This window comes from Phyllobates terribilis, unplaced genomic scaffold (genome assembly GCF_046119375.1).
Source record: "Phyllobates terribilis strain yellow unplaced genomic scaffold, ASM4611937v1 Scaffold_1__5_contigs__length_1240528914, whole genome shotgun sequence".
Classification (NCBI taxonomy): Eukaryota; Metazoa; Chordata; class Amphibia; order Anura; family Dendrobatidae; genus Phyllobates; species Phyllobates terribilis.
In genome coordinates, this window is record NW_027362761.1 from 567,805,646 (window position 1) to 567,832,604 (window position 26,959).

General features: G+C 41.8%; 1 protein-coding gene and 1 long non-coding RNA gene across 5 annotated transcripts in view; one reads left to right on the forward strand and one right to left on the reverse strand.

Moving 5' to 3' along the window:
• LOC141270837 (uncharacterized) overlaps nucleotides 1–26,959 on the reverse strand; it is a 110,632-nt gene that overhangs the window by 60,367 nt on the left and 23,306 nt on the right. For 2 of the 4 annotated variants that reach the window (XR_012321741.1, XR_012321740.1), the window contains exons 3-4: nucleotides 22,762–22,827; nucleotides 14,943–15,066 (exon numbers count right to left, since the gene is read on the reverse strand). This is a non-coding gene — a long non-coding RNA (uncharacterized lncRNA). Of the gene's footprint in view, nucleotides 1–14,942; nucleotides 15,067–22,680; nucleotides 22,828–26,959 lie in introns of all 4 variants that reach the window. The other 2 variants (XR_012321743.1, XR_012321742.1) reach the window with 2 other exon arrangements.
• Nucleotides 1–26,959, forward strand: part of LOC141270813 (phospholipid-transporting ATPase IC-like) — a 97,063-nt gene that overhangs the window by 53,593 nt on the left and 16,511 nt on the right. Inside the window, exons 3-14 of the mRNA XM_073680921.1 lie at nucleotides 4,403–4,500; nucleotides 6,324–6,437; nucleotides 6,973–7,071; nucleotides 8,467–8,528; nucleotides 10,069–10,141; nucleotides 10,233–10,303; nucleotides 10,563–10,645; nucleotides 14,294–14,452; nucleotides 14,605–14,693; nucleotides 15,722–15,918; nucleotides 25,059–25,267; nucleotides 26,226–26,269. Coding sequence (XP_073537022.1) covers nucleotides 4,403–4,500; nucleotides 6,324–6,437; nucleotides 6,973–7,071; nucleotides 8,467–8,528; nucleotides 10,069–10,141; nucleotides 10,233–10,303; nucleotides 10,563–10,645; nucleotides 14,294–14,452; nucleotides 14,605–14,693; nucleotides 15,722–15,918; nucleotides 25,059–25,267; nucleotides 26,226–26,269 — 1,298 coding nt within the window. The remainder of the gene's footprint in view (nucleotides 1–4,402; nucleotides 4,501–6,323; nucleotides 6,438–6,972; nucleotides 7,072–8,466; nucleotides 8,529–10,068; nucleotides 10,142–10,232; nucleotides 10,304–10,562; nucleotides 10,646–14,293; nucleotides 14,453–14,604; nucleotides 14,694–15,721; nucleotides 15,919–25,058; nucleotides 25,268–26,225; nucleotides 26,270–26,959) is intronic.

Here is a 26,959-nt window from a genome sequence, read left to right on the forward strand (position 1 = left end):
TCTGTAAATTGTCTGAATTGTAAAGCGCTGCGGAATATGTTGACACTATATAAACAAAAACATTATTAATAATGTTATTATTATTCCTTATCAGTATGTCTTTGGAGTGTGGAAGGAAACCCACACAAACACGCTGAGAACATACAAACTCCTTGCAGGTGGTGTCCTTGGTGGGACTTAAACCCAGGACCCCAGGGCTGCAAAGCAACAATACTAACAACTGAGCCACTGTGTTGCCTGTGGAATAGAACTCTAGTGTAACCTATGGGAACAAGCAATCCCGAAGGTCAATATCGACCCTTTAACGAGCCTCTCTAAATTACTGAGAATAAAAGCCAAACCAGAGTCTCTATTTATAGACTTGTGTTTTGGGGTGTTTACTCCTCCTCAGTGTAAAGCATGACATCTGATTTGGCTGTATAAGAGGTCTTTAATGGGTAACGTTTCTCCTTGTGGAGAGTGACATGACTATGTAAGGAGACTTATAGGCCATGTTTCTAATCTAAACTGTGGCCAAATCTACCCATTTAAGAAGGACCAGCCATCAATCGATCTCATGCATGGTGATTTCCTGAATATCACCTGATCATTTTTGATCCAAAATGGACAACTCCTTTAAGTAATTAAAAAAAAATGTCATCTAGCCCATTCTGTTAGAATTTACAAGGTGCCGCCATATGAGGAGCCGCTGTTATTTGCTTCTAGTCGCTGACAGTGTTTGATTGTTCGGTTAGTTCTGGGATACATGGGCTTACATGTGCCAGCCTTTATCTGTAAACTGCGTGCTGACAGCCGGCTGCTGAATTATTAACGCCGGTGGCTTTATACTGTCAGATTGACCTGCTCTGTACCTTTAAATAAGACGACTCCGCACCCTGCACAGGGGTTGGACTGGGACCAGGTTGATTTACTAAGCTCTAGGATTAAGAGTCCAGATTTCTGCAGACGTTCATGTCTATGGAGGAGGGAGGACATCTTTGCCAGGAAGATGAACCTGCTGCGCTTTTCAAGAGGAAGATGCTTCAGGAAACGCCGGCAATTTTTTTTTTCTCTTGAAACATCTTTTTAGCGTTTAAGTTTTCTGAACAATCATTGAATGTTGTTGACTGCCGGCAATTCCCGTTTATTTGTATCATAAAGTATAAAGCATCTTCCTAGCGGAATAACCCTGTAGAATGGTCCTGTCACTTCCTGGCTTCTTTGGAAACCTGAAGCAGTTAAAAATTGCTTACAATACAAAACCAACTAGTAGTCATTTTTATATGGAAATGCATGTGGTTATTCTTTGAGCGTCTTTTGGATGCTTTTTGCAGCTGATTTCAGGGTGGACCCGCCTGGAAAAAATGTTTGTCTATTGACAGATATACCACTAACAAGTTAACTGAACTGATTCCAGAAACAACCAGCAGAATTGTGAATGCAGCTCTGGAGTATAAAGCAGGCTCAAATACAGAAATATTAGAAGATGATTAAGAATGCCTCATGTCTGTGTGTGCTGTTTATGGGAGACATCCTACCAGTTATTCTGCACCCACTAGCTCAGTGTCACTGGTCTGTCAGAAGTGACAGACAGTCTCTTCGTTTGGCATTACAGACACCTTCTTAGAAGCTGTCTCTCTAGGATCCAGCGGCTACCTTCCTCTTGCTGATTAACACCCTGGCCTGGGTTTTATAAATACCTGCTGTTTGCTAGAGGGAGGTGCGGCGATATTCACATGACCCCTTGTGAAGGCTTGAGCAAGAGTAGTACTTATTTCTCTCTGGAGCTAAGAGGACTTGTGTGCATCTCTCTGAAGTCAACTAAAGCTAAGCTATTTTCCCTTGTTTTTTCCGCCTTTTTGTCTTCAGTTGCTAGCGGGGATACACTAGCGCTCATTCCTCCCCCTTCCCTAGCCAGGTCCATACACCAGGGAAAGACAGGGCGAGGTTCCTGTGCGGCGATTGGTGCGGAACCAATATATCACCCTGACTCCCCTAAACTTCCCTATAAGGTCAGCCTAGGAGGTCTCCAATCCCCCCTTTCCCTAGAGTCTGGGCCCCCTTTCCCTCTTCCCTTCGTGTCACTTAGTCTTTCCTACACCTTGCTTGACACTTAGCGAGAACTGAAAATTTGAGCGAGAGACTGCAGAGGGGAAAACTGGTGGAAAAATACAGGATAAATTCAAATGATGGCCAGATATAATGTTATTTCTTATGTGCAGACACGGGTCAGCTAAATTCTGAAATATCAAAAATACTTTATTGGTGAAGAACTTTCATTAATGGCTTTATCCCTTTTTCTGTGACGTGCCCAAGCGTGGAAGACAAGGCCCTCTCCCACGACTACCGCCTTGTATCTCTGTTGGGAATATGGGCAGTCGTAGTCCTAATAATGCCAGTTTTCAATAGAACTATCCCACAATTTAATGTGCATGGGGGCTTCCCAAATCTTCTCCAAAAGCCGATGTCCAGGAGGTAAGAATAGGGAGGTTGGATCTAATGAATCTAAGCTCTTCTGTTACTGAAGAAGGCAGCGACTTTCTTCCCCTTTCGTATGCTTATACCAAGCATACGTGTGTGTGTGAGGTTGCGAAAACTTTCTGATTAATGATTGTGGCCAGTCTTAGTAACCTGGGTCCCATGTATTTTTGGTGGACCAGCAGTGGCCATCCAGTCTAGTCTTCCACCAAGATGTACCCTTAAAGCAAGCTACGTGGGAGTTCTTAAAGACTTGCAGAAGCCTCGTAGGTTAGTCGTCTTCTTCTCGGCTCCTGATCTGCAATATACTACAGATTTATGGGCCAATCTGGTATTACGTCAGGTCATAAAAACCGAAACTTGAGTTTTACAAGAACAATGTTGTTTTATTAACCTTGTAAATCAAGGAAAATCTCAAACGCCATCTAATACTCGGGTTTTTCATGTGACATTTGGCACCGTGTGCTGTATTGTCCTCTCGATGTAGATAGAGACTAGACTTCCTGCAGTTAACGCAGTCTATTTTCTCCATGGTTTTTGCACAAATCCCAAAATTTGAGTCTCCATTCATGGGACCGAATGAGCACAAAATCTCTTCATGAATACCCCCAAAACACTTCCCGAAATACTCTGTTTGGGGTAAGTTCTTTTTTGGAAAGTTGTCAGTTTTTCAGAAACTCGAAAACAGGATGGTTAAAGGGGTATGTAATCTATGTGGCCATATGCAACCTATTGTTCTCTGTTGTCACCCATTTCAGTCTGAGGAGAGGAGGACTATCCTGGACTCTAATGGGTGTCCAGAGAAAACCCTGTCCCCATGAGAACGGCATCATTACTTCAATCTCCAGTCCTGTGAATAGTATCTTAATTATTATCTAGTTTTTGTCCGTTTGTTTTTTTCTCGTGGTATTCTTTGTTTTGTATTTTGTGTTTTTTTTTTTTTCACCATATTAATCAAAATAGTTCATGAATTTTGTGCAAAATCAAAAATGCTCTTTATTTTAAGCAATTTTTTTGCAACCTTCATCGTCAAATATTTGTGCAAAATTTGTGCAAAAAAAAGATGAGGGAGGAAGTGGACTGGAATAGGTTTGCACAAAAATTTGGCAATATTTTAAAAAGTCACAATTGATGAATTAACCGAAAACATCTGAAAATCCCAAACCCCACCCAAAACATGAACATTAAAGAAAAAAACAACAACTGGCAAACACATAGGAATAGGCTTTAAAAAAGGCGCAAAACAAAAGATTAAGCCACAAATGGGGGGGGGAGGGGGGGGGCAAAAAAAAAACAACTCAGAAAAAAGTTCAAATGCAATAATGAATCGGGCCCTTTTTGTTTTCGTCCTGAGGCTTCTATTTCAGGCTGGGTTTATACGACACAGGTCGCCTGGCCAAGGATTGCTGTTTTTTGCCGCTATATTGCAGGATAATGAAGTTAATGGGGTCACATTTTCCCTCCTTGGGGAATATGACAAGCAAATTGTCAAAAGCCAGACTCTGTGGGATTTTTTGCTAGTTGCCTGACTCTATTGTGGTACTGTGTGGCTCTCAGTGCGGCCCCATTGTTCTGCATTACTTTGTGATGTCGCAGCGGCACCGAGCGATCTTTCTCTGCGTGACCTGTGTCTTGTTCAAAACACTGTGGTGCCCCAGCCATATGAATACTCTGTACTCCGATGAATGGCCTCTACAGCACAACTTTGGTATATAAGTGTGGAGCTTCTGTTGATAAACAGCAGATATCCTGAAGGAGCAGCGCTTCAGTGTAAAGTTGGAAGGAGGAAAAGCGTAATGGGGGGGGGGGTGGATTGTAGACTCTGCTACTTTCTGAGACCATGCAGATAAACTTGATTCGATGATTATATATTTCTATTTAAATTGTGTGCATTTTATTAATGGATCCAAGGTCCTGAAGACTGCTTTTTTTTTTCTGATTTCAGAATGTAACTGGCAAGTGAAAGCGAACGACCGCAATTTTTATGAACAACCTGAATTCAAGAAGAAGTCCTTTCTTTGCTTTAAGAAAAGCAAGTACTCGGTATGTAGCAAACGTCTGCACAATGATACCAGTCAGGGTTGCCGACTATCCAAAAAGTCCAAAACTGTCTGTAAAAAATAGGGCACTTTTATGTAGTAGGGCACTTTTATGTAGTAGGGCACTTTTATGTAGTAGGGCACTTTTATGTAGTAGGGTACTTTACTTTGTTTTATAGTATGGTACTTTTTTGTAGTGGGGCACTTTTAACTCCTAAGAGTGTCTTTGCTCACCTACGTGATGCTCAGACAGGGTGTGAGTTTGTAATAAGTGTTTGACCATAGGGATCGTGATTAGAGAAGGCAACACAGGAGGATATTTGATAGACCTACAGATCAAAACAATTACTCTAAGTGCAAGAACATGGCAGATAAAACAGCACTTTCAGCACGAAGTTTGAAAGAAAAGTAATCAAGATAAAGCAATGGAAAACATTATAAAGATTCATAACTTTGCAGAGACTGAACAGTAATTAAATTAAGAAAACTGTTTATTTACTCATAACATTCAGAGGTTTCCATTAGGTCAGTAAATCATCATGAGATGGATAACACCCTGATAGATGTGTATTCTAGCCTGGGCTATAGAGGCCTACCTAAAAATATATTGGGCCTTATACTTTGCAAATTTTCATGGGGTGTTAATTTGCAGTGGCGTAACTAGAGTCTGATGGGCCCTGGTGCAAAATTTGGACCTGGGCCCCCACCAACATGTTGGCCAGGTATATGGGCCTATGTACCAGTTCATATCCTATAAAGACATACGTGTTCGCCCCCACATGAAATTATATCCCCCATCCTAACTCCTTTATGCAATATTGTTCCCCGTCCTAGGCTCAGTCCAGTAATAATATCCCCCTGTCTTGGGCTTCATCCTGTAATAATGTCTTCCATCCTGAGCCCCTTCCTATAATAATGTCCCCTGTCCTGAGCCACTTCTTGTATAATGTTGTCCATCCTGCCTCTCTTCTCCACCACATTTAAAAAATAAACTATTCTATTGATCTTCCTCCACTCCCATGGCATGCGGCGTCCTCTTCCTTAGCCGACTCAGAAGCCATCCTCTGAATTCAGCAAGCCTGCCTGGATTGGGCTGGCACGCGGATGTCAGCTGCCTGCCTCTGATTGGCCGTGTCTGGCACGCGGACGTCAGCTGCCTGCCTCTGATTGGCCGTGTCTGGCACGCGGACGTCAGCTGCCTGCCTCTGATTGGCCGTGTCTGGCACGCGGACGTCAGCTGCCTGCCTCTGATTGGCCGTGTCTGGCACGCGGACGTCAGCTGCCTGCCTCTGATTGGCCGGTGGCGTGTATTGCAGTGCAGTAAGCCTTGGATGCACATCCAGTTGAAATAGGTGCTGGGGTTGGCAGACCCCACTCCTGTAGGAGCCCGGTGCAGAGGGTGTGACTGCGATCGTTACACCCCTGTAAATTTGCATAGTTGCTCTAAGATTGGGTTACTTGACGCCCTTGTGGAGGGGGTGATGGTAATACTGTAACCGTTATTCTAGTTTTAGGAGTCCAGTGGGAGGTCTTATTAGTGATTGATAGGTTGATATAAACTAGAATTCACAATGTGCAGAAAATAAAATTTAGAAAATTACAAGTTATCCTGAATCTTTTCCCACAAAGCTATTTATCGACCTGCTCTATATCCTGCTGCCCACAGATCAGTCTACAAATTCCCTTTAAATCTGGGGGGCTTTGTTTTCTTTGTTTTTAGAGAAACCATTTAATGTATATTTTGCTACAATGTATCAGTGTTTTGTAAACATTCTATTCTGTGGAATCACATGATCTTCATGCAAAAAAGTTTATTTTTCTATGCAGGGAAATGCCATCAAGACCTACAAGTATAACCCCATCACCTTCCTACCTCTGAACCTGTTTGAGCAATTCAAGCGAGCAGCCAACGCTTACTTCCTAGTGCTCCTCATCCTCCAGGTAATGACGGCTTTACGTCACCCCTCCTGACACTCTATGGTTTATTTCTACACACGACACATCGTTGTCATCCGCCGTCATGGAAGGTGACGTACAATGAACTTCTCATAGTGAGAACGCGACCTGAAAAATACAACGGCGGGAAGAAACAATCCATTGCACTGGAGGGTGAATCATCACACCTGTAATCCAATATCACCTGGGCGGAGACCGCTGTACATTCCTGCTGTGTGATGGGACATTGGGAAACAATGTCATATTTGCTGCTTTTCCTGTTGTGAATGCAAAATTTGCAACCGTGCCTCACCTATCATGGTGCCTCTTATGTGGCACAGGGGCCCTTAATGCCCTAGGACCCATGTGTAACTGATTCTGGTACATCCCCCCCCCCCCCCAGGTTACCCCGTAACCCCAGATATAGGGTTCTCAGAAAGCTGAGTGATTATCTGGAGTTATAGCCATATTCATGGTCACCTGGCTCTATTACTAAACCCCACATTTGTAGAATATTTTATTTTTCCCCTTTTTATTACAGTCAATTCCAGAAATCTCCACTGTCTCTTGGTCGACGACACTGATCCCACTACTGCTGGTTCTGGGCATCACTGCCATCAAAGATCTGGTGGACGACATTGTAAGTAAATTATGGATTCTCAGCAGCATAATATTGAGATTACTAATAGGGATCTGGTTATTTCTTGCTTCCGAACAGCGCACAGAAGTTTTGGCTTGTGAACTGTACATGGTTTTATGGCAATTTAATGGCACAAGAGTGAAGAACGTAAAAACACTTGTGCTTCATATTTACTTGGCATACAGTTAGAAATTGACAGGTTTTTAACAATTTACTGCCGTTTTCTGAGGCATAAAAGCCTCGAAAACAAAAACGCCAAACCATGAGTTGGTTTTTGACCACATGTCAGACCGTCTGGCCACCCATGACCTTCTGGCCACCCATGACCTTCTGGCCACCCATGACCTTCTGGCCACCCATGACCGTCTGGCCACCATCATCTCTCTTGAAACATAAAGGCAGCACTTTTCGGGCAAAAAAAATAAGTGCAAAGCCCCCAAAGTTATCCCCAAAACCTGTTGTTGTATACAACCCCCCCCCCCCCCCCCACAAAAAAAATGAGGGCAGTGCTCCAAAGTCAATCATGGTGAAAAGCCCAATGCGATGTTTGAACTCAGAATGGCAGAATCTTTCTCAAGCCTCTGTCCATTGTATGTATATACACACACACACACACACACACACACACACACACACACACACACACACACACACACACACACACAGTACACACCAAAAGTTTGGACACACCTTCTCATTTAAAGATCTTTCTGTATTTTCATGACTATGAAAATTGTACATTCACACTGAAGGCATCAAAACTATGAATTAACACATGTGGAATTATATACTTAACAAAAAAGTGTGAAACAACTGAAAATATGTCTTATATTCTAGGTTCTTCAAAGTAGCCACCTTTTGCTTTGGTGACTGCTTTGCACACTCTTGGCATTCTCTTGATGAGCTTCAAGAGGTAGTCACCGGAAATGGTTTTCACTTCACAGGTGTGCCCTGTCAGGTTTAATAAGTGGGATTTCTTGCCTTATAAATGGGGTTGGGACCATCAGTTGTGTTGTGCAGAAGTCAGGTGGATACACAGCTGATAGTCCTACTGAATAGACTGTTAGAATTTGTATTATGGCAAGAAAAAAGCAGCCATCATGTGTTAATTCATAGTTTTGATGCCTTCAGTGTGAATGTACAATTTTCATAGTCATGAAAATACAGAAAGATCTTTAAATGAGAAGGTGTGTCCAAACTTTTGGTGTGTATGTATGTGTATGTGTATATATATATATATATATATATATATATATATATATATATATATATATATATATATATATATATATATATATATATATATATATATATATATATATATATATATATATATATATATCTCGCACACACACACACACTGTATAAGTGACATGTCTCTGTTCGCTGCCACAGGCTCGTCATAAAATGGATAATGAAATCAACAACCGACCCAGCGAATTTATAGAAGATGGAAGGTAAGGGCTTTGCAGAAGGCTTTAAAGGGAAGCAATCACCAGAAAATGACCTATTGTTTAAGTCAGGTTTTAGTATTTTAAAGGGAGTCTGTTACCCCGAAATGCAAAGTTATACAGAGGACTAATATGCTAATATTGTGCACCCTTGGTGTGGCCAAGAGGTTAGTGCACAGTTACACTTCTCTTAATTTGCATACTTAGCAGTTTCCCAACTCCGATTGACTGTGCTCACTTGGCCAAGGCCAGCGTTGTGTGTGTACACTGACTTAGCAGGAAGCAGCAGCGCACACAGTATTGAGGCGGGTACTCTTTTTATCACTGCCTCCCATCATGCACTGCTGCTTCTACACTCTGAAGTGTGGCGAGTGGCTTCAGAGGGGAGAACAATTCAGTTGCATGCTCCTTCTCTCTTCGGTGCATCACAGAATAGGTCTCCACTGAAGACAGGAGGAGCACGAAACTGAGCTCTCCTCCCCTCTGAAGCCACACTTCTTGGTGGTGCCATGATAGGAGGACCTACCCCCGCACTGTGTGCGCCGCTCACACTGCATAGTCAGTGTGCACGCTCAGCACCACGGTTAGGGTTCAGGTAGTGCTCGCGTTGGCCAAGTGAGCGCTGTCAATCAAAGTTGGGGAACAGCTCAGTATGAAACAGAGGGAGGCGTAACAATGCACCAACCTCTTGGCCACACCGAACGTGCACCAAACCTCCCTCATTCTTATGTTATATAAAGATAATTCTTATATCAAAGTGTTTACACCAGAAAACTGTTGTATGCTTGTGCAATGCAAAGTGTTTTTTACAAGTATTTTGCGACTTTTCAAAGTTGCGCATAACTTTTTCAACTTTTGGCATTTTCATGCAAGTCCTGGGTCAGCACTGCCAAAGTGTGTGGCACATGGGCAGACCGAGGTAAGGGCAATGCCTGACCATATAATTCACGAACAGACGTGATGAGTAAGGTTTCTGGCAGAGGCGTACGACACTTGTAAGATGCGACTGATATATTAGGCGGCGTGCGCCTCTTACTCAATCATGCCCCTTCTTCATGTACAATGCCAGTCTTAAGGAATTTGAGAGTATAGGACTAAAAATGCCTCTTTAGTTGACTCTTGCAGTGGCTTTAGGTTTTTTGTATTTATTTTTATTTTTTTGCTTTTTCACATTCCTTTTATATACACACGGAAGCTGCCAGAAGAATGGGCTGGTCGCTCCTTTTAGCCACTAAGAGGCTTTCAAAGCCTCAAGCTGTTTAAAAGAACTGTCATCTTTTTTTTTTTTTGGTTTAAAGGGGTGAACTTTACAATAAGGTGATGACAAAAGTGTCCCAAGTGACCAGATGGAATCTGGCATTAAGTGTTCAATTTCCCTGCAGTTCCTCCACAGGGGAAATGATGCATTACATGGCACCGTTAAAAATTTGTTTCATATGCCCCTTATTTTTTGTGCATAATACATTAGAATATTTTTTTTACATTCTCTATTCGTTAATTATTATCATTATTGATAATGCTGAACATTTTTTGCTTTTTCGTTTAGATTTAAGAAAACAAAATGGAAAAACATCCACGCCGGGGACATCATACGAATTAACAAGAATGAGTTTGTTCCGGTGAATATCATTACTGATGAAAAAGATTTATAACTCGTTTGTGTATGGGAATTTATTTTTATTAGTTGCCACATATATTTTCCATTTCCAGGCAGATGTGCTGCTTTTATCCAGCTCCGAACCAAACAGCCTGTGCTATGTAGAGACCGCCGAGCTTGATGGGTAAGATATGCTAATAGCCGGACGCTTTAAAAAAATAAAATAAAAAAAGTGTCTTTGGACCATTCTGCTGGTTATGTCTGGTATTGCAACGCAGTCCTATACATTTATTGCTGAGCTGCAATACTTGACCCAACCTGTTCACAGAGGTGGCGCTGTTTTTGAAATAAAGAATTTATTTTTATGAAGACCTTTTAACACTCAGACACTCGTTCTCATTCTACCATATAGATCAAAGTTGTTTGCTTTGTTTTAATTTTAGGGAAACAAACTTGAAGTTTAAAATGTCCCTGGAGGTGACGGACAAACTGCTGCAGGAGGAGACGGCACTGGCTGACTTTGATGGTGAGTTCTCATCTTTGGCTTTCTTATAATAGTTGTTCATGGTGGAGTTTGGTCCCTTTGTCTGCTCATACATACTCAGGACCATGTAAGTGTAGTAATGGAGGATGTGATCTGTAGGCCCTGAATAAGGATTAGGCTCCACGTGACGCTAAGAGCGTAAATTCTACCTATAGGGATACTCTCCTACTAAATTTAATGTACTTTGGACTATCCTGCACATGAATGTGTCATCAGAAATAAGGTTTTAATTTTATTTTTTTTTTGTTTTTTTTCCCTTTTTTTGTCTAATATCCATATTACGATCTTAATTAAAAAATCATTTGAAATCTTGCAATTCTCACTTTGGCCACTAGGCCTTATACTAGACTCATAATTCCTGTAATGTACAGATGACTTTTGAGCCGTTTCACTATCATCACAGACAGGATTAGTGTAAAAGGAAACTCTTCTATATACAGTAGATAACAAAGGATCTACCATTCACAATAGGTGATATCACAGCTCACCTTCTCCTCCTCCTGTACAATGACGGATAACACCTCTATATACAGTAGATAACACAGGATCCACCATTCACAATAGATATCACAGCTCACCTCCTCCCCTTGTACAATGACTGATAACACCGCTATATACAGTAGATAACACAGGATCAAAATGGATAATGTCACCTCTCGCTTCAAAATGATCTTCACACAGATTGGAGGTTGCCCAAATTATACAAGAACAGGAAATGGGAGTCTAATATTGGGTCTAGGTACCAGTTTGAAATTATAATATTTTTGCTTGTTTTTTCCATAGTGATATATAAAACCACAAAGAAAACAAAAGTATGAACACTGTAAAAAACAAAAAAAAACTAAAAGCACTAATAAATCCTGAATTAAACAGATCAAACTTCTGATAACACATTCCCTTTAAAATAAAACCCACTCACAATTATTCTAGAGACATCCAGTATAAACACACATTTTTATTTTCCATCAGGGGAGTTTTTGGACAGCGTAGACCACTGTTTGCCTATGCGGTGTCATACAGTGCATTGTGAAAGTATTTGGCCCCCTTGAACTTTTCTACCTTTTGCCACATTTCTGGCTTCAAACATAAAGATATAAAATTCTAATTCTTTGGGCAAGAATCAACAACGAGTGGGACACAATCGTGAAGTGTAACGAAATTTATTGGATATTTTAAGTGGGGCATGCAATATTATTCGGCCCCCTTGAGTTAATACTTTGTAGCGCCATCTTTTGCTGCGATACCCCAAGCGACTTGCAGCTGTAATGTCTCTATCAGTTTTGCACATCGAGAGGCTGAAATTCTTGCCCATTCTTCCTTGCAAAACAGCTCGAGCTCATTGAGTTTGGATGGAGGTCGTTTGTGAACAGCAGTTTTCAGCTCTTTCCACAGATTCTCGATTGGATTCAGGTCTGGACTTTGACTTGGTCATTCTAACACCTGGATACGTTTATTTTTGAACCATTCCATTGTAGATTTTTCTTTATGTTTGGGATCATTGTCTTGTTGGAAGATAAATCTCCGTCCCAGTCTCAGCTGTTTTGCAGACTCCAACAGGTTTTCTTTAAGAATGGTCCTGTATTTGGCTCTGTCCATCTTCCCATCAATTTTAACCATCTTCCCTGTCCCTGCTGAAGAAAATCAGGCCCAAACCATGATGCTGCCACCACCATGTTTGACAGTGGGGATGGTGTTTTGAGGGTGATGAGCTGTGTTGCTTTTACGCCAAACATATCGTTTTGCATTGTGGCCAAAAAGTTAGATTTTGGTTTCATCTGACCAGAGCACCTTATGCCACATGTTTGGTGTGTCTTCCAGGTGGCTTGTGGCAAACTTCAAACGAGACTTTTTATGGATATGTTTGAGAAATGGCTTTCTTCTTGCCACTCTTCCATAAAGGCCAGATTTGTGCAGTGTACGACTGATTGTTGTCCTATGGACATCTCTCCCACCTCAGCTGTAGATCTCTGCAGAGTGATCATGGGCCTTTTGGCTGCATCTCTGATCAGTCTTCTCCTTGTTCGAGATGAAAGTTTAGAGGGACGGCCGGGTCTTGGTAGACTTGCAGTGGTCTGACACTCCTTCCATTTTCAATATGATCGCTTGCACACTGCTCCTTGAGATGTTTAAAACTTGGGAAATCTTTTTGTATCCAAATCCGGCTTTAAACTTTGCCACAACAGTATCTCGGCGCTGCCTGGTGTGTTCCTTGGTCTTCATGATGCTCTCTGCACTTGAAACAGAACCCTGAGACTATCACAGAGCAGGTGCATTTATACGGAGACTTGATTACACACAGGTGGATCCTATTTATCATTACCAGTCATTTAGGACAACACTGGATCATTCAGAGATCCTCACTGAACTTCTGCACTGAAAGTAAAGGGGCCGAATAATATTTCACGCCCCACTTTTCAGTTTTTAATTTGTTAAAAAAGTTTAAAATATCCAATAAATTTCGTTCCACTTCACGATTGTGTACCACTCGTTGTTGATTCTTCCCCCCAAAATTAGAATTTTATATCTTTATGTTTGAAGCCAGAAATGTGGCAAAAGGTAGAAAAGGTCAAGGGAGCCAAATACTTTCACAATGCACTGTATATCAGAAGTTAAGGTCCAGAAAGCCACCTGATGTACCTCTGACTAGATTGCAGTTTTATGGACCATAAATGAAGGCTGCCCAGAACCACATCAGTAACAGCGTCATGCCCCCCTCCAACCATCATCCTTCATGATTCGTGTCCTCTCATGGGGCTGAGGGGCTGTTTGGCCCTTCTCACATACCATGGTCCACTCTGTTTAGAAATATCCAAGGTTTGATTATAGAGAAGGTCCAAGGAATACATCCCCAGCTCTATCTATGGTCCAAATCGACAAAACTTTTGGGGAGGTCCACATGCATGAGAGGTCACTTACCCAGATTTGTGCTGGCACTTGGAGGGTCAGGTGAGATCTGTGTTCCAGAGGTTGGATAGGGCCACCACTTTATCTTATTTTTTTACTTCGGGACTTCCACCAAGCTCAATCCTGTTCTGCATGCACCCTTATGCGACCTTTGCCGGCTGTCCGGCACCCTTATGCGACCTTTGCCGGCTGTCCGACACCCTTATGCGACCTTTGCCGGCTGTCCGGCACCCTTGTGCGACCTTTGCCGGCTGTCCGGCACCCTTGTGCGACCTTTGCCGGCTGTCCGGCACCCTTGTGCGACCTTTGCCGGCTGTCCGGCACCCTTGTGCGACCTTTGCCGGCTGTCCGGCACCCTTGTGCGACCTTTGCCGGCTGTCCGGCACCCTTGTGCGACCTTTGCCGGCTGTCCGGCACCCTTGTGCGACCTTTGCCGGCTGTCCGGCACCCTTGTGCGACCTTTGCCGGCTGTCCGGCACCCTTGTGCGACCTTTGCCGGCTGTCCGGCACCCTTGTGCGACCTTTGCCGGCTGTCCGGCACCCTTGTGCGACCTTTGCCGGCTGTCCGGCACCCTTGTGCGACCTTTGCCGGCTGTCCGGCACCCTTGTGCGACCTTTGCCGGCTGTCCGGCACCCTTGTGCGACCATCTCAGACAAAATTACAATTATTGATTTTACATATCTACTATATGAAGAGGTATTAAGTCTTTTATCTTTTATTTTCAGGGTTGGTTATATGCGAGGAGCCTAATAATCGCCTGGACAAGTTTGTTGGGACACTTTACTGGAGAGGAATTAGTTACCCCTTGGACGCAGATAAAATCCTCCTGCGAGGGTGCACCATCCGCAACACAATGTATTGCCACGGTCTCGTACTTTTTGCAGGTAAATGCGCTATGACCTCACTCATCAATATAAAATCATTGTCATTCATTTTTTTATCTAGTATTGGTATCTTTTGGTTATTTTTTTATGAAGATTTTGAAAAAACATTTTTAGTGTGTTTTTTAAATTATTATTATTTTTTTTTTTTTAAGGCGCTGACACAAAAATTATGCGGAATAGTGGGAAAACCCGACTGAAAAGAACAAAAATTGATTATCTGATGAACTATATGGTGTACACGGTAAGATTTAAAAGGACAAAAATAAAAAGCACTTTTGTAATTCGTGTTCAGTGTCAGACTGGTCTGACAAAGGCCCACCAGTAACTGATTCTTGGGGCCCACTAATCAGCTACATGCAAAAATAACCGGACATTAATAAACAAATTTACATTGGCGTCTATGTAATATTAATTTGGCTAGCTTGCTTAATGAACGATAAAATGATACTTTTTCTGCACTATGCATTGGCACTTCTTCACAGGGGCCTACCTGAGGATTCTCCTGTTGTCCTGTTGGCCAGTCCAAGCCTGCTTGTGTTACTGTTTACTCCACTTATAGACCAGGAGCATGACTGTAGGGTAGGAGAAGCTGAAGTCGCACCATGCCTCTAGTTCTAGAGGGGGAAAAATTTAGGAGACCATGTAAATTTCAGATCGGAGTACAGACTTTGAATAAAGGGATAGGAATTTCATGGTATTCCTCAGCTACATAACTACTGTAGCTGTCATTTTGTGTAAGTCAGAAGCCACCAACTAGGGAGAGCGTACTGATAAGGGCATGGTCCACCTTTTAGAGACATTTTTTTTCCACTTAAATGCATATAATTAGGGCTAAAAATCACTTTTACAATTGGGTTTCACTAAAAATGTTGCACCGTTTTGGCTTTTACAAGCTTTTTGTTGCATATTCAACTTTGATATGGTTTTCGGCCATTAATCAGCTCAGGAGAGCTCAAAACAGACAAAATTGTTTTGACTGAATATCATAGCAAGCTCACTGATGGATTCTCAGTTAACTCATTCTGCAGTCTGCAATAGACACAACTCAGGGGCTACAGAAGGCAAACTGTGTCAAATTCGTAATGAAGCCCAATTGTAAAAATGATTTTTGACCCTGATTACATGCACCAAAAGTGGACAACCCCTTTTAAATACCATGCTTAATGAGCTCCCTCTAGTGGTGATAATCACTAATAACAGTCACAACAGTAGTGTTTCCATATGTAAGAAGATATAAATGGCACAATGTTAATGATTTCTCTCCATTAGATATTTGTCCTCCTCATCCTGGCATCGGCCGGACTTGCTATTGGTCAAACGTTCTGGGACGCAAAACTGGGTCAAGCTAATGTGTCGTGGTATCTGTACGATGGGAAGGATTACGCCCCGTCATACCGAGGATTCCTGGCTTTTTGGGGTTACATCATTGTTCTGAACACCATGGTGCCCATTTCTCTCTACGTGAGGTGAGATCCTTCTTTATTAACGCAACTTACTATCGCAATACCCTGGATCATGAATTTGACGCATGTTTCGGGCAGACTGTGCGAGTCCGAAAATGTAGAAAAGGAGTAAATCTTGTATAGTTTATACCACTTTTTGGCGTGAAGTATAAGGACTCTGTTGAGGCACGCTAATCCTCTCCCTTCTTTTGTGACATCTTGCACGCTTTTCCAAAAGGTTGCGAAACTTTTTGACTTCAATACCCCAGTTTCTGGCATAAACTAATAATTTACCCACCCCACACAACATACTTTGGGCCTGACTCATTGTTACATTTGCATTTTTATTTATTTATTTCTTATCTATTTTTTTTTCACCTGATTTTTCCTTTGCGCCTAATACGTCTTTCAGTTTGTGCTTTATTTTTAAGTCTATATTATGTGTTCGCCTGTTTTTTTTTAGTTTTTTTTTTTTTTGTAATTCCACACTGTGAGTGGGCTGTGGGGTTTCCAGGTGATTTCGCCCCATTTTCATCATTTGCAATTTTTCAAAAACTCCCAAAATTTTGTTACAAAATGTAATCAGATATTTTGGCCGCAATTTTTGATGGGGGTGACTGGAGTACATTTGTGACAAATTTTGCAATTTTATGAAAAGTCGCATTTGATGATTTTGACAAAAACATCTGAAAATCCCAAAAACACCTCCTACAAAGGCAAAAATAACAGGCGAATAAACAAAAAATAGATTTTTAAAAAAGGCTCAAATTAAAAAGCGGAAAAAAGGTGCAAATGCAATGAGGAATCAATTCCTGACCATTTGCAAGAACTTTCAGTGAATGTGCAGGTAATAGGGGACATTTATCATTGCGCCTGTGCCCTACTGGAGTAGCAATTCTGGCACGGCAATGAATTTGGCGCCGTGTACTCCAGCAAGACTGGCATATCGTGAGCGTAAACTACGCCAGTCTTAATGAATCAGCCCCGCAGTTTTATAATTTAAGGATAAAAACGTCCCCTGAGCAACTTCGGCTTATTGCTTTTTGTTACAGTGCATCAGCCTATGTGAGAACCATTTTGCTTGGACTAGAGGGCAGGAAAAATTGATATTAAAGCTTTGAATGATACAGTACAGACCAAAAGTTTGGACACACCTTCTCATTTAAATAATTTTCTGTATTTTCATGACTATGAAAATTGTACATTCACACTGAAGGCATCAAAACTATGAATTAACACATGTGGAATTATATACTTAACAAAAAAGTGTGAAACAACTGAAAATATGTCTTATATTCTAGGTTCTTCAAAGTAGCCACCTTTTGCTTTGATGACTGCTTTGCACACTCTTGGCATTCTCTTGATGAGCTTCAAGAGGTAGTCACTGGAAATGGTTTTCACTTCACAGGTGTACCCTGTCAGGTTTAATACGTGGGATTTCTTGCCTTATAAATGGGGTTGGGACCATCAATTGTGTTGTGCTGAAGTCTGGTGGATACACAGCTGATAGTCCTACTGAATAGACTGTTAGCAGCTTTTTTCTTGCCATAATACAAATTCTAAGTAAAGAAAAACGAGTGGCCATCATTACTTTAAGAAATGAAGGTCAGTCAGTGCGAAAAATTGGGAAAACTTTGAAAGTGTCCCCAAGTGCAGTTGCAAAAACCATCCAGCGCTACAAAGAAACTGGCTCACATGAGAACCGCCCCAGGAAAGGAAGACCAAGAGTCACCTCTGCTTCTGAGGATAAGATTATCCGAGTCACCAGCCTCAGAAATCGCAGGTTAACAGCAGCTCAGATTAGAGACCAGGTCAATGCCACACAGAGTTCTAGCAGCAGACACATCTCTACAACAACTGTTAAGAGGAGACTTTGTGCAGCAGGCCTTCATGGTGAAATAGCTGCTAGGAAACCACTGCTAAGGACAGGCAACAAGCAGAAGAGACTTGTTTGGGCTAAAGAACACAAGGAATGGACATTAGACCAGTGGAAATCTGTGCTTTGTTCTGATGAGTCCAAATTTGAGATCTTTGGTTCCAACCACCGTGTCTTTGTGCGACGCAGAAAAGGTGAACGGATGGACTCTACATGCCTGGTTCCCACCGTGAAGCATGGAGGAGGAGGTGTGATGGTGTGGGGGTGCTTTGCTGGTGACACTGTTGGGGATTTATTAAAAATTGAAGGCATACTGAACCAGCATGGCTACCACAGCATCTTGCAGCAGCATGCTATTCCATCCGGTTTGCGTTTAGTTGGACCATCATTTATTTTTCAACAGGACAATGACCCCAAACACACCTCCAGGCTGTGTAAGGGCTATTTGACCAAGAAGGAGAGTGATGGGGTGCTATGCCAGATGACCTGGCCTCCACAGTCACCAGACCTGAACCCGATCGAGATGGTTTGGGGTGAGCTGGACCGCAGAGTGAAGGCAAAAGGGCCAACAAGTGCTAAGCATCTCTGGGAACTCCTTCAAGATTGTTGGAAGGCCATTTCCGGTGACTACCTCTTGAAGCTCATCAAGAGAATGCCATGAGTGTGCAAAGCAGTCATCAAAGCAAAAGGTGGCTACTTTGAAGAACCTAGAATATAAGACATATTTTCAGTAGTTTCACACTTTTTTGTTAAGTATATAATTCCACATGTGTTAATTCATAGTTTTGATGCCTTCAGTGTGAATGTACAATTTTCATAGTCATGAAAATACCGAAAAATCTATAAATGAAAAGGTGTGTCCAAAGTTTTGGTCTGTACTGTATGTATGTGTATATTTTTCCTTTTTAATTCATTGACACACAGGTGTACAGTGGGTACGGAAAGTTTTCAGACCCCTTTAAATTTTTCACTCTGTTTCATTGCAGCCATTTGGTAAATTCTAAAAAGTTCATTTTTTTTCTCATTAAAGTACACTCTGCACCCCATCTTGACTGAAAAAAACAGAAATGTAGAAATTTTTGCAAATTTATTAAAGAAAACTGAAATATCACATGGTAAGTATTCAGACCCTTTGCTCAGACACTCATATTTAAGTCACATGCTGTCCATTTCCTTGTGATCCTCCTTGAGATGGTTCTACTCCTTTATTGGAGTCCAGCTGTGTTTAATTAAACTGATAGGACTTGATTTGGAAAGGCACACACCTGTCTATATAAGACCTCACAGCTCACAGTGCATGTCAGACCAAATGAGAATCATGAGCTCAAAGGAACTGCCCAAGGAGCTCAGAGACCGAATTGTGGCAAGGCACAGATCTGGCCAAGGTTACAAAAGAATTTCTGCATTACTCAAGGTTCCTAAGAGCACAGTGGCCTCCATAATCCTTAAATGGAAGAAGTTTGGGACCACCAGAAGTTTTCCTAGACCTGGCCGTCCAGCCAAACTGGGCAATTGTGGGAGAAGAGCCTTGGTGAGAGAGGTAAAGAAGAACCCCAAGATCACTGTGGCTGGGCTCCAGAAATGCAGTAGGGAGATGGGAGAATGTTCCACAAAGTTAACTATCACTGCAGCCCTCCACCAGTTGGGCTTTTATGGCAGAGTGGCCTGACGGAAGCCTCTCCTCAGTGCAAGACATATGAAAGCCCGCATAGAGTTTGCTGAAAAACACAAGAAGGACTCCCAGACTATGAGAAATAAGATTCTCTGGTCTGATGAGACGAAGATAGAACTTTTTGGTGATAATTCTAAGCGGTATGTGTGGAGAAAACCAGGCACTGCTCATAACCTGCCCAATACAATCCCAACAGTGAAACATGGTGGTGGCAACATCATGCTATGGGGGTGTTTTTCAGCTGCAGGGACAGGACAACTTGTTGCAATTGAAGGAAACATGAATGCGGCCAAGTGCAAAGATATCCTGGATGAAAACCTCTTCCAGAGTGCTCTGGACCTCAGACTTGGCCGAAGGTTCACTCTAAGCACACAGCTAAAATAACAAAGGAGTGGCTTCAGAGCAACTCTGTGACCATTCTTGACTGGCCCAGCCAGGGCCCTGACCTAAACCCAATTGAGCATCTCTGGAGAGACCTGAAAATGGCTGTCCACCAACGTTCACCATCCAACCTGAGGGAACTGGAGAGGATCTGCAAGGAAGAATGGCAGAGGATCCCCAAATCCAGGTGTGAAAAACTTGTTGCATCATTCCCAAGAAGACTCATGACTGTACTAGCTCAAAAGGGTGCTTCTACTCAAAACTGAGCAAAGGGTCTGAATACTTACAACCATGTGATATTTGTTTTTCTTTTTTAATAAATTTGCAAAAATTTCTACATTTCTGTTTTTTTCAGTCAAGATGGGGTGCAGAGTGTACTTTAATGTTAAAAAAAAAAACTTTTTAGAATTTACCAAATGGCTGCAATGAAGCAGAGTGAAAAATTTAAAGGGGGTCTGAATACTTTCCATACCCACTGTAGATAACCTATATTAAAAAAAATATATATATATTTATTAAATTATTTTTAATTTATTTATGCGGAGATGTAGGAAAGCTTATATATATATTATACATATTTTTTTCCATCTACCTCTATACATAATAAAAAAACAAAAAGAAAAAAAAGACATGCACCACGTACATCCAACATGTGAACTAACCCAGCCCATTATAACCCCCAGCATACGTGTGGTGACTAATGGTGATGCACCCGGGGGTCGGGGGTAGCTCTGCATCTCAATGGCGCCATTGTAAGATCCCTTTTTTGTCGGCCCATGTGCATCAAGGAAAGGTTTTGGAATTAGGGAGGAGAACTACCACACAACACTTATATAAGACCATCTGTTATACGATAAAAAAATGTGAAAAAGAAACCAAATCTCTCTTCCAGGCTGAGGTATTATCACTTGACATGACAGGACCGAAGCCTGAGGCTGCACTACTTAAGAGAATGTGATGACAACATGTTCCCTTCTGGTTGTGTCAGGTGTAGTGTTGTCAGAAGAACCTTTAGTGTGGATCAAATTTACAAATCTCCTCATTTATAGGCATATACAGTAGCCGCCAGCTAAAATACAGATATTGATGACTATATATCGATCTGAATCCATACAAGTGTGGCGCCCCTGAGGGTTCAGTCGCCACAGAGGTACTGCACCTCACCCAGAGGTGTGGCATCTCCTTCTCTCAGGTAAGGAGGGAGTGCTGCCCGGGACCCCAACACCTGCACTCAACACTACACTACTCCAGGCCGGCTGGAAGGGCAAGATGCAATGTGTTTTCCTGCTGAGCCCTGACCCTGGCTAGAGTGGGGGGAACCAAAGATAGGGGGAACCAGTAGTGGGTGTGGGTGGAGGAAGTAGTTAGAGGGAGCACTTTGGTAGGAGTATATATAGGGAAGCCATTTTGGGGAGTGAGGAGAGTTGGTTAGATAGTTCTAGAGAGCAGTTAAGAAGAACAGCTCGGGACAGTTCAGAAGAACAGTCCGGGAGCAGAGTCTCATTAGGAGCTCTGCACCGCAAGTGGGGCCAAGTCAGGAGGCTCAGGAGGGGAGCAGGGAGTAGGCTCCGTTCTAAGAAGGGATCCTAGGGGGTACGGCACATGCAGGACGGCACCCATACGCCCCGAATCTGTCAGAAGACAGAGGGATCGCAGCCGCATTCTAGTCCCCTGAGGGTCAAGCAAGTCTGTGTAACTCCGACGGACAGGAGGGACTTCAGAGTACCCGAACAGGATTCAGAGTGGCCAGCGCAGAGCAGGAGGGAGAAGGACCAGTGTGAAGTCGGTCAAAATAGGAACATGAGAAAGTGGGGTTCTGCCAGGTATTCCCAAACAGCCTGAGGAAGGATTGAACCCCTGTCTGGTGAACGCAGCGCGACGCGGGAGGCCTGCACCTGTACAGTGCACCTGTGGACTGTCGTAAGAATTGTGAGTAAAATCTCAGATGACTGCACTGTACTGCCTCCGTCCATTCTTTCATCGGCGCCATTGTTCCCCCTGCACTACAACGCCCAGCGCAACCCACGCTCACACTTCACTGCCCTGAGGCCCGCTCCACCTGTGGGGAGCCGTCCCATCACAATCTGCCCTAACACCTGCCTCAGAGGACTGCTGCAGCGCTGGTGATCCTCACCAGGCACCACAGGTGGCGTCACAAACTTTCTAAAAATATTCCCCTTTTGCACTGACCGCCCTGGGTCACGGACTGGGCCAGCCACCGTGATATCCCCGCCATACCGGCACCCATAGGCCCGGCTGCCGAGTGCCCCACGGCCCTGGGGGCGCGTCACAAGGTTTCCATGACAACGCGGCTCCTGACACAAAATCCACAGGCTCAATTATTCTGCTGCGTCAAATGCTCCAATGTCCCCTGAAGATAACGGAGGACCAAAATGTCAGGATATATCATTTTTAACAATATCTTGCATGCTTTCGGTTTGATTTGATTACATTTTTTTTTTTAACAACTTAAAAATTACATGAAAGAATGTACCTAATCTAAAAGTAGGTGTTAAAAAAACAGAAAAAAACAACTGAAAAATTAATGGTTTCAAAGGGTAAAAAAACAAAGAAAAATTATAATGTGTACATGTCATTTACTTTAATTTAAAAAATGCTTTTCCCTTTTGAAACCAGCAATTTAAAAACGTGTATGTATGTGTATTAATTTTTTTTTTTTTTTTTTAAGTCTTTTGAAGCCATTCATTTTTTTTGATGCACGCATATTGACTTATGGCTATGTCACTTTGCCCTGTATTTTTTTGCCCCCTTTCGAAAAAAAAAAAATCAGAATATGTGTCTGTAAAAAGGCCCCTAGGAGGTTACATTGTAGTTTTCTTTTCTTTTTTTGGCACACCTTAAGTTTTCAACATGTGATGCCCGGGGCTCGAATACTTGTTCTGTCTCCTATTAGATGTCATAATTGCTTTTTTTTCACCTGAATTTCCAGTTGTCCCGTCTCCACCCTACTTGCACTGATGAGGATCTTGTATAGGGTCCTGACCTGTAATGTAATATATATAATATATGTAATTAAGACCTAATTGATCCTCAGAGCTTACTTGAAGGGCAGTCATAGCCCAGCAGATAACAACATATTTCTGGAAAATAAGGGAAGGATCATGTTCATAGCACAAAGACAGTCCCACAAATCTGAACACTTCATGTTAGAAGCGTCCAAGCCTATACTAGGCTTCACTACCTTATAGGCACACACTTCCCTCCTTATGTCCACATGTGGTCAAAATTGTTGGTGCCCCTCGTTTAATGAAAGAAAAACCCACAATGGTCACAGAAATAACTTGAATCTGACAGAAGTAGTAATAAATTAAAAATCTATGAAAATGAACAAATGAAAGTCAGTCATTGCTTTTCAACCTGGCTTCCACAGACCTTTTTAAAAAATGAAACTCGTGAAATCGGCCTGGACAGAAATGATGGTTCTTCTTAACTTTAATATTTTGTTGAACAACCTTTTGAGGCAATCACTGCAATCGAACGATTCCTGTACCTGTCAATGAGACTTCTGCACCTCTCGACAGGTATTTTGGCCCACTCCTCATGAGCAAACTGCTCCAGTTGTCTCGTGTTTGAAGGTTGCCTTTTCCAGACATCATGTTTCAGCTCTTTCCAAAGATGCTCAATAGGATTTAGGTCAGGGCTCATAGAAGCCACTTCAGAATAGTCCATTGTTTTCCTCTTAGCCATTTTTGGGTGTTTTTAGCTGTGTGTTTTGGGTCATTATCCTGTTGCAAGACCCATGACCTGCGACTGACACCAAGCTTTCTGACACTGGGCAGCACATTTCACTCTAGAATCCCTTGATAGTCTTGAGATTTTATTGTACCCTGCACAGATTCAAGACACCCTGTGCCAGATGCAGCAAAGCAGCCCTAGAACATAACAGAGCCTCCTCCATGTTTCACAGTAGGGACAGTGTTCTTTTCTTAATATACTTCATTTTTATGTCTATGAACATAGAGCTGATGTGCCTTGCCAAAAACTTCCATTTTTGGCAAGGACATTCTCCCAGAAGCTTTGTGGCTTGTCAACATGTAGTTTGGCAAATTCCAGACTGGCTTTTTTATGATTTTTTTTTCAACAATGGTGTTCTCCTTGGTAGTCTCCCATGAAGTCCACTTTGGATCAAACAACGACGGATGGTGTGATCTGACACTGATGTTCCTTGAGCTTGAAGTTATCCTGGGCCCTTTTTGTTACCATTTGTATTATCCGCCTCTTTGATTTGTCATCCATTTTCCTCCTGCGGCCACGTTCAGGGAGGTTGGCTACAGTCCCATGGATCTTAAATTTCTGAATAATATGTGCAACTGTAGGCACAGGAACATCAAGCTGCTTAGAGATGGTCTTATAACCTTTACCTTTTAACATGCTTGTGTATAATTTTCTTTCTAATCTCCTGAGACGACTCTTTCCTTTGCTTCCTCTGGTCCATGTTGAGTGTGGTACACACCATGTCACCAAACAGCACAGTGAGTATCTGTAGCCCTATATACAGGCCCACTGACTGATTACAAGATTGTAGACACCTGTGATGCTAATTAGTGGACACAGCTTGATTTAACATGTCCCTTTTGTTACATTATTTTCAGGGATACCATCATTTCTGTCCAGGCCTATTTCATGATTTTAATTTTTTTTTTAATTCTGTGGAAGCAGAAAAGCAATGACTGACTTTAATTTGTTCATTTTCAAAGATTTTTAATTTATTATTATTTATGTCAAATTCAAGTTATTTCTGTGACCATTGTGGATTTTTCTTTCATTAAACGAGGGGTACCAACAATTTTGACCATGTGTGTAAGTCTCCAGCTGTATAGCAAAGCCAATAGTAAATCCACTACCTCCTAAATATGAGATGTCTCTGCTTATGCTGTCCCAGTCTGCACAGCAAAGCTGACAAAGTGTCAGCCTATTGTGTGTTCATGGTTTCTGATTATAATTGAAATTTTAACACAAATGTGAACACTCTCTTATATTTGTCAAAATTATAATAATGCTATACAGCACTGCCACCACCATCCACGGAAATTATATATTTTTGTTATAGAAGCCAAATGTAAGCATTTTTTTTTTCATGTATGTATGTATGTATATGTGTGTGTGCAAAAAAATATTATAATATAATATATTATAATATAATATATTTTTTGCTCATTATATTTAGGAAACCTTTGCGGTGATCTTTTCATAAATCGATTTTTATGTTTTTAGTGTGGAAGTGATTCGTTTGGGCCAGAGCTATTTCATAAACTGGGATCTGCAGATGTATCACGGTGAGAAGGACACCCCAGCCAAAGCCAGGACCACAACCCTGAATGAGCAGCTGGGACAAATCCAGTATATCTTCTCCGACAAAACTGGGACATTGACCCAGAATATCATGACCTTCAAGAAATGCACAATTAATTGCGAAACCTACGGTGAGTTCCTCTGAGCGCTTGATCGGATGTCAGATTGTTATGTACAAGTTCTGTGTTTTCACGGATAGTACTCATACCAGTCATAACCTAGGGGTCTGTTCACATGGCCGTGTAATTTTGCTGACCGACTAGTGCACACTCACGGATCAAAGTCGCCAATGCAAATCTATGGGTCCGAGAAATAATCAGATAACGCTCTGATGCCATCCATGTGCTGTCCGATTTTCACTGTATAGGTACGTGCGTCTTTTTCAGGCAGATTCCACCTGGAAAAGCACTGAAGAAGGAGGAAAATATGCAGAGCAATCTGCTGTTCATGTGTTCCGTCTTTTTGTAACTTCAGGCTTTGAAAGCTGTGAAGCGGCTAAAAGAAGTGACCTGACCATCTTTCAGTTGGCTATGTTTTACAGTCATGGCCAAAAGTGTTGGCACCCTTGAAATTGTTTCCCAGAAAATTATTGCAATTAGACATATTTTGTTATACACCTTTTATTTCCTTTGTGTGTATTGGAAGAACAACACAAAAAAGACAGAGAGAAAAAAAAAAGGCAAATTGGACATAATTTCACCCAAAACCCCAAAAATTGGCCGGACAAAATTGTTGGCACCTTTCAAAAATTGTGGATAAACAACTTTGTTTCAAGCATGTAATGCTTGTTCAAACTCACCTGTGGCAAGTAACAGGTGTTTGCAAAAGTGAAAAACTGAGGGTAAAACATGTCTTACTGACTAAATGCTGATGAAACTGATCCAAAGCATTGATGAAACTTGGTCAGTTTTTTGTGCATATGAGTAAAATCACTGACGTCTGAATGAGCCCTAACTAATATCCTATCAAATCTATAAAAAAAAAACTCTATATAAAAACACTGAATTTACCTTTTTGTTGTCCCTTTACAGTACAGTAGGAAAACTGGTACAATTTAGATGGCCGTAACATTATAGAATTTTATTTTAGGTGAACAAAGACAAGAAGCTGGAAACAAGTCCACTTATAATGAGGTATGTTATCTGCATTTTCTGCTTTTTACAGATATTTGTGGATTTTCTGGCAATTATTCTGTTGAAGAATCTTAGTTCACCCCCCACTAAGCCTAAAATGGCTGAACACCGGGAGCAAAACATTGTAGGAAACTTCACTGAACATATATTTTTTTTCATTTTGCATTAGAAGAAGCTTTTTTGCAATTCTATGATGTTGTAGTGTTCCAGCAACTATATACTGTTTCTCCCAGGTCAGAGGTCTCTGGCAAGAATCTGATATGGTTCCCATCTCTCTTCTCCTGAACCACCTTCTAAGCCGATTTCTGACCGGTTGAACTTTCATGTGGTCGTGAATCAGTTAGATGGTTCAGAAGAATAAAGATAAGGATAACAGATTTTGCAGAATGAGTAGGAGTAGAGATGAGCGAACCTGAACTTAAAAGTTTGGGTTTCTTACCGGACAGTTAGTGTCCGGAACTAAACGCCAAACATGGACTTCTCCCGGAAGTTCATTGCAATGTTCAGAGTTCCAGGGGAAGAGTGAATTTTCCAGCTCTAAAGTTCTGGTCCTCATTGTTTTCAGTGGGGTTCTGGTTCAAGTTTGAGTACAGTTCTGGTACCAGAACCGAACTTTGGAATAGAGTTCAGGTATGGTACCAGAACCCAAACTTCCATGGAATCCAAATGGTGCAAAAATTTTATGAGGTC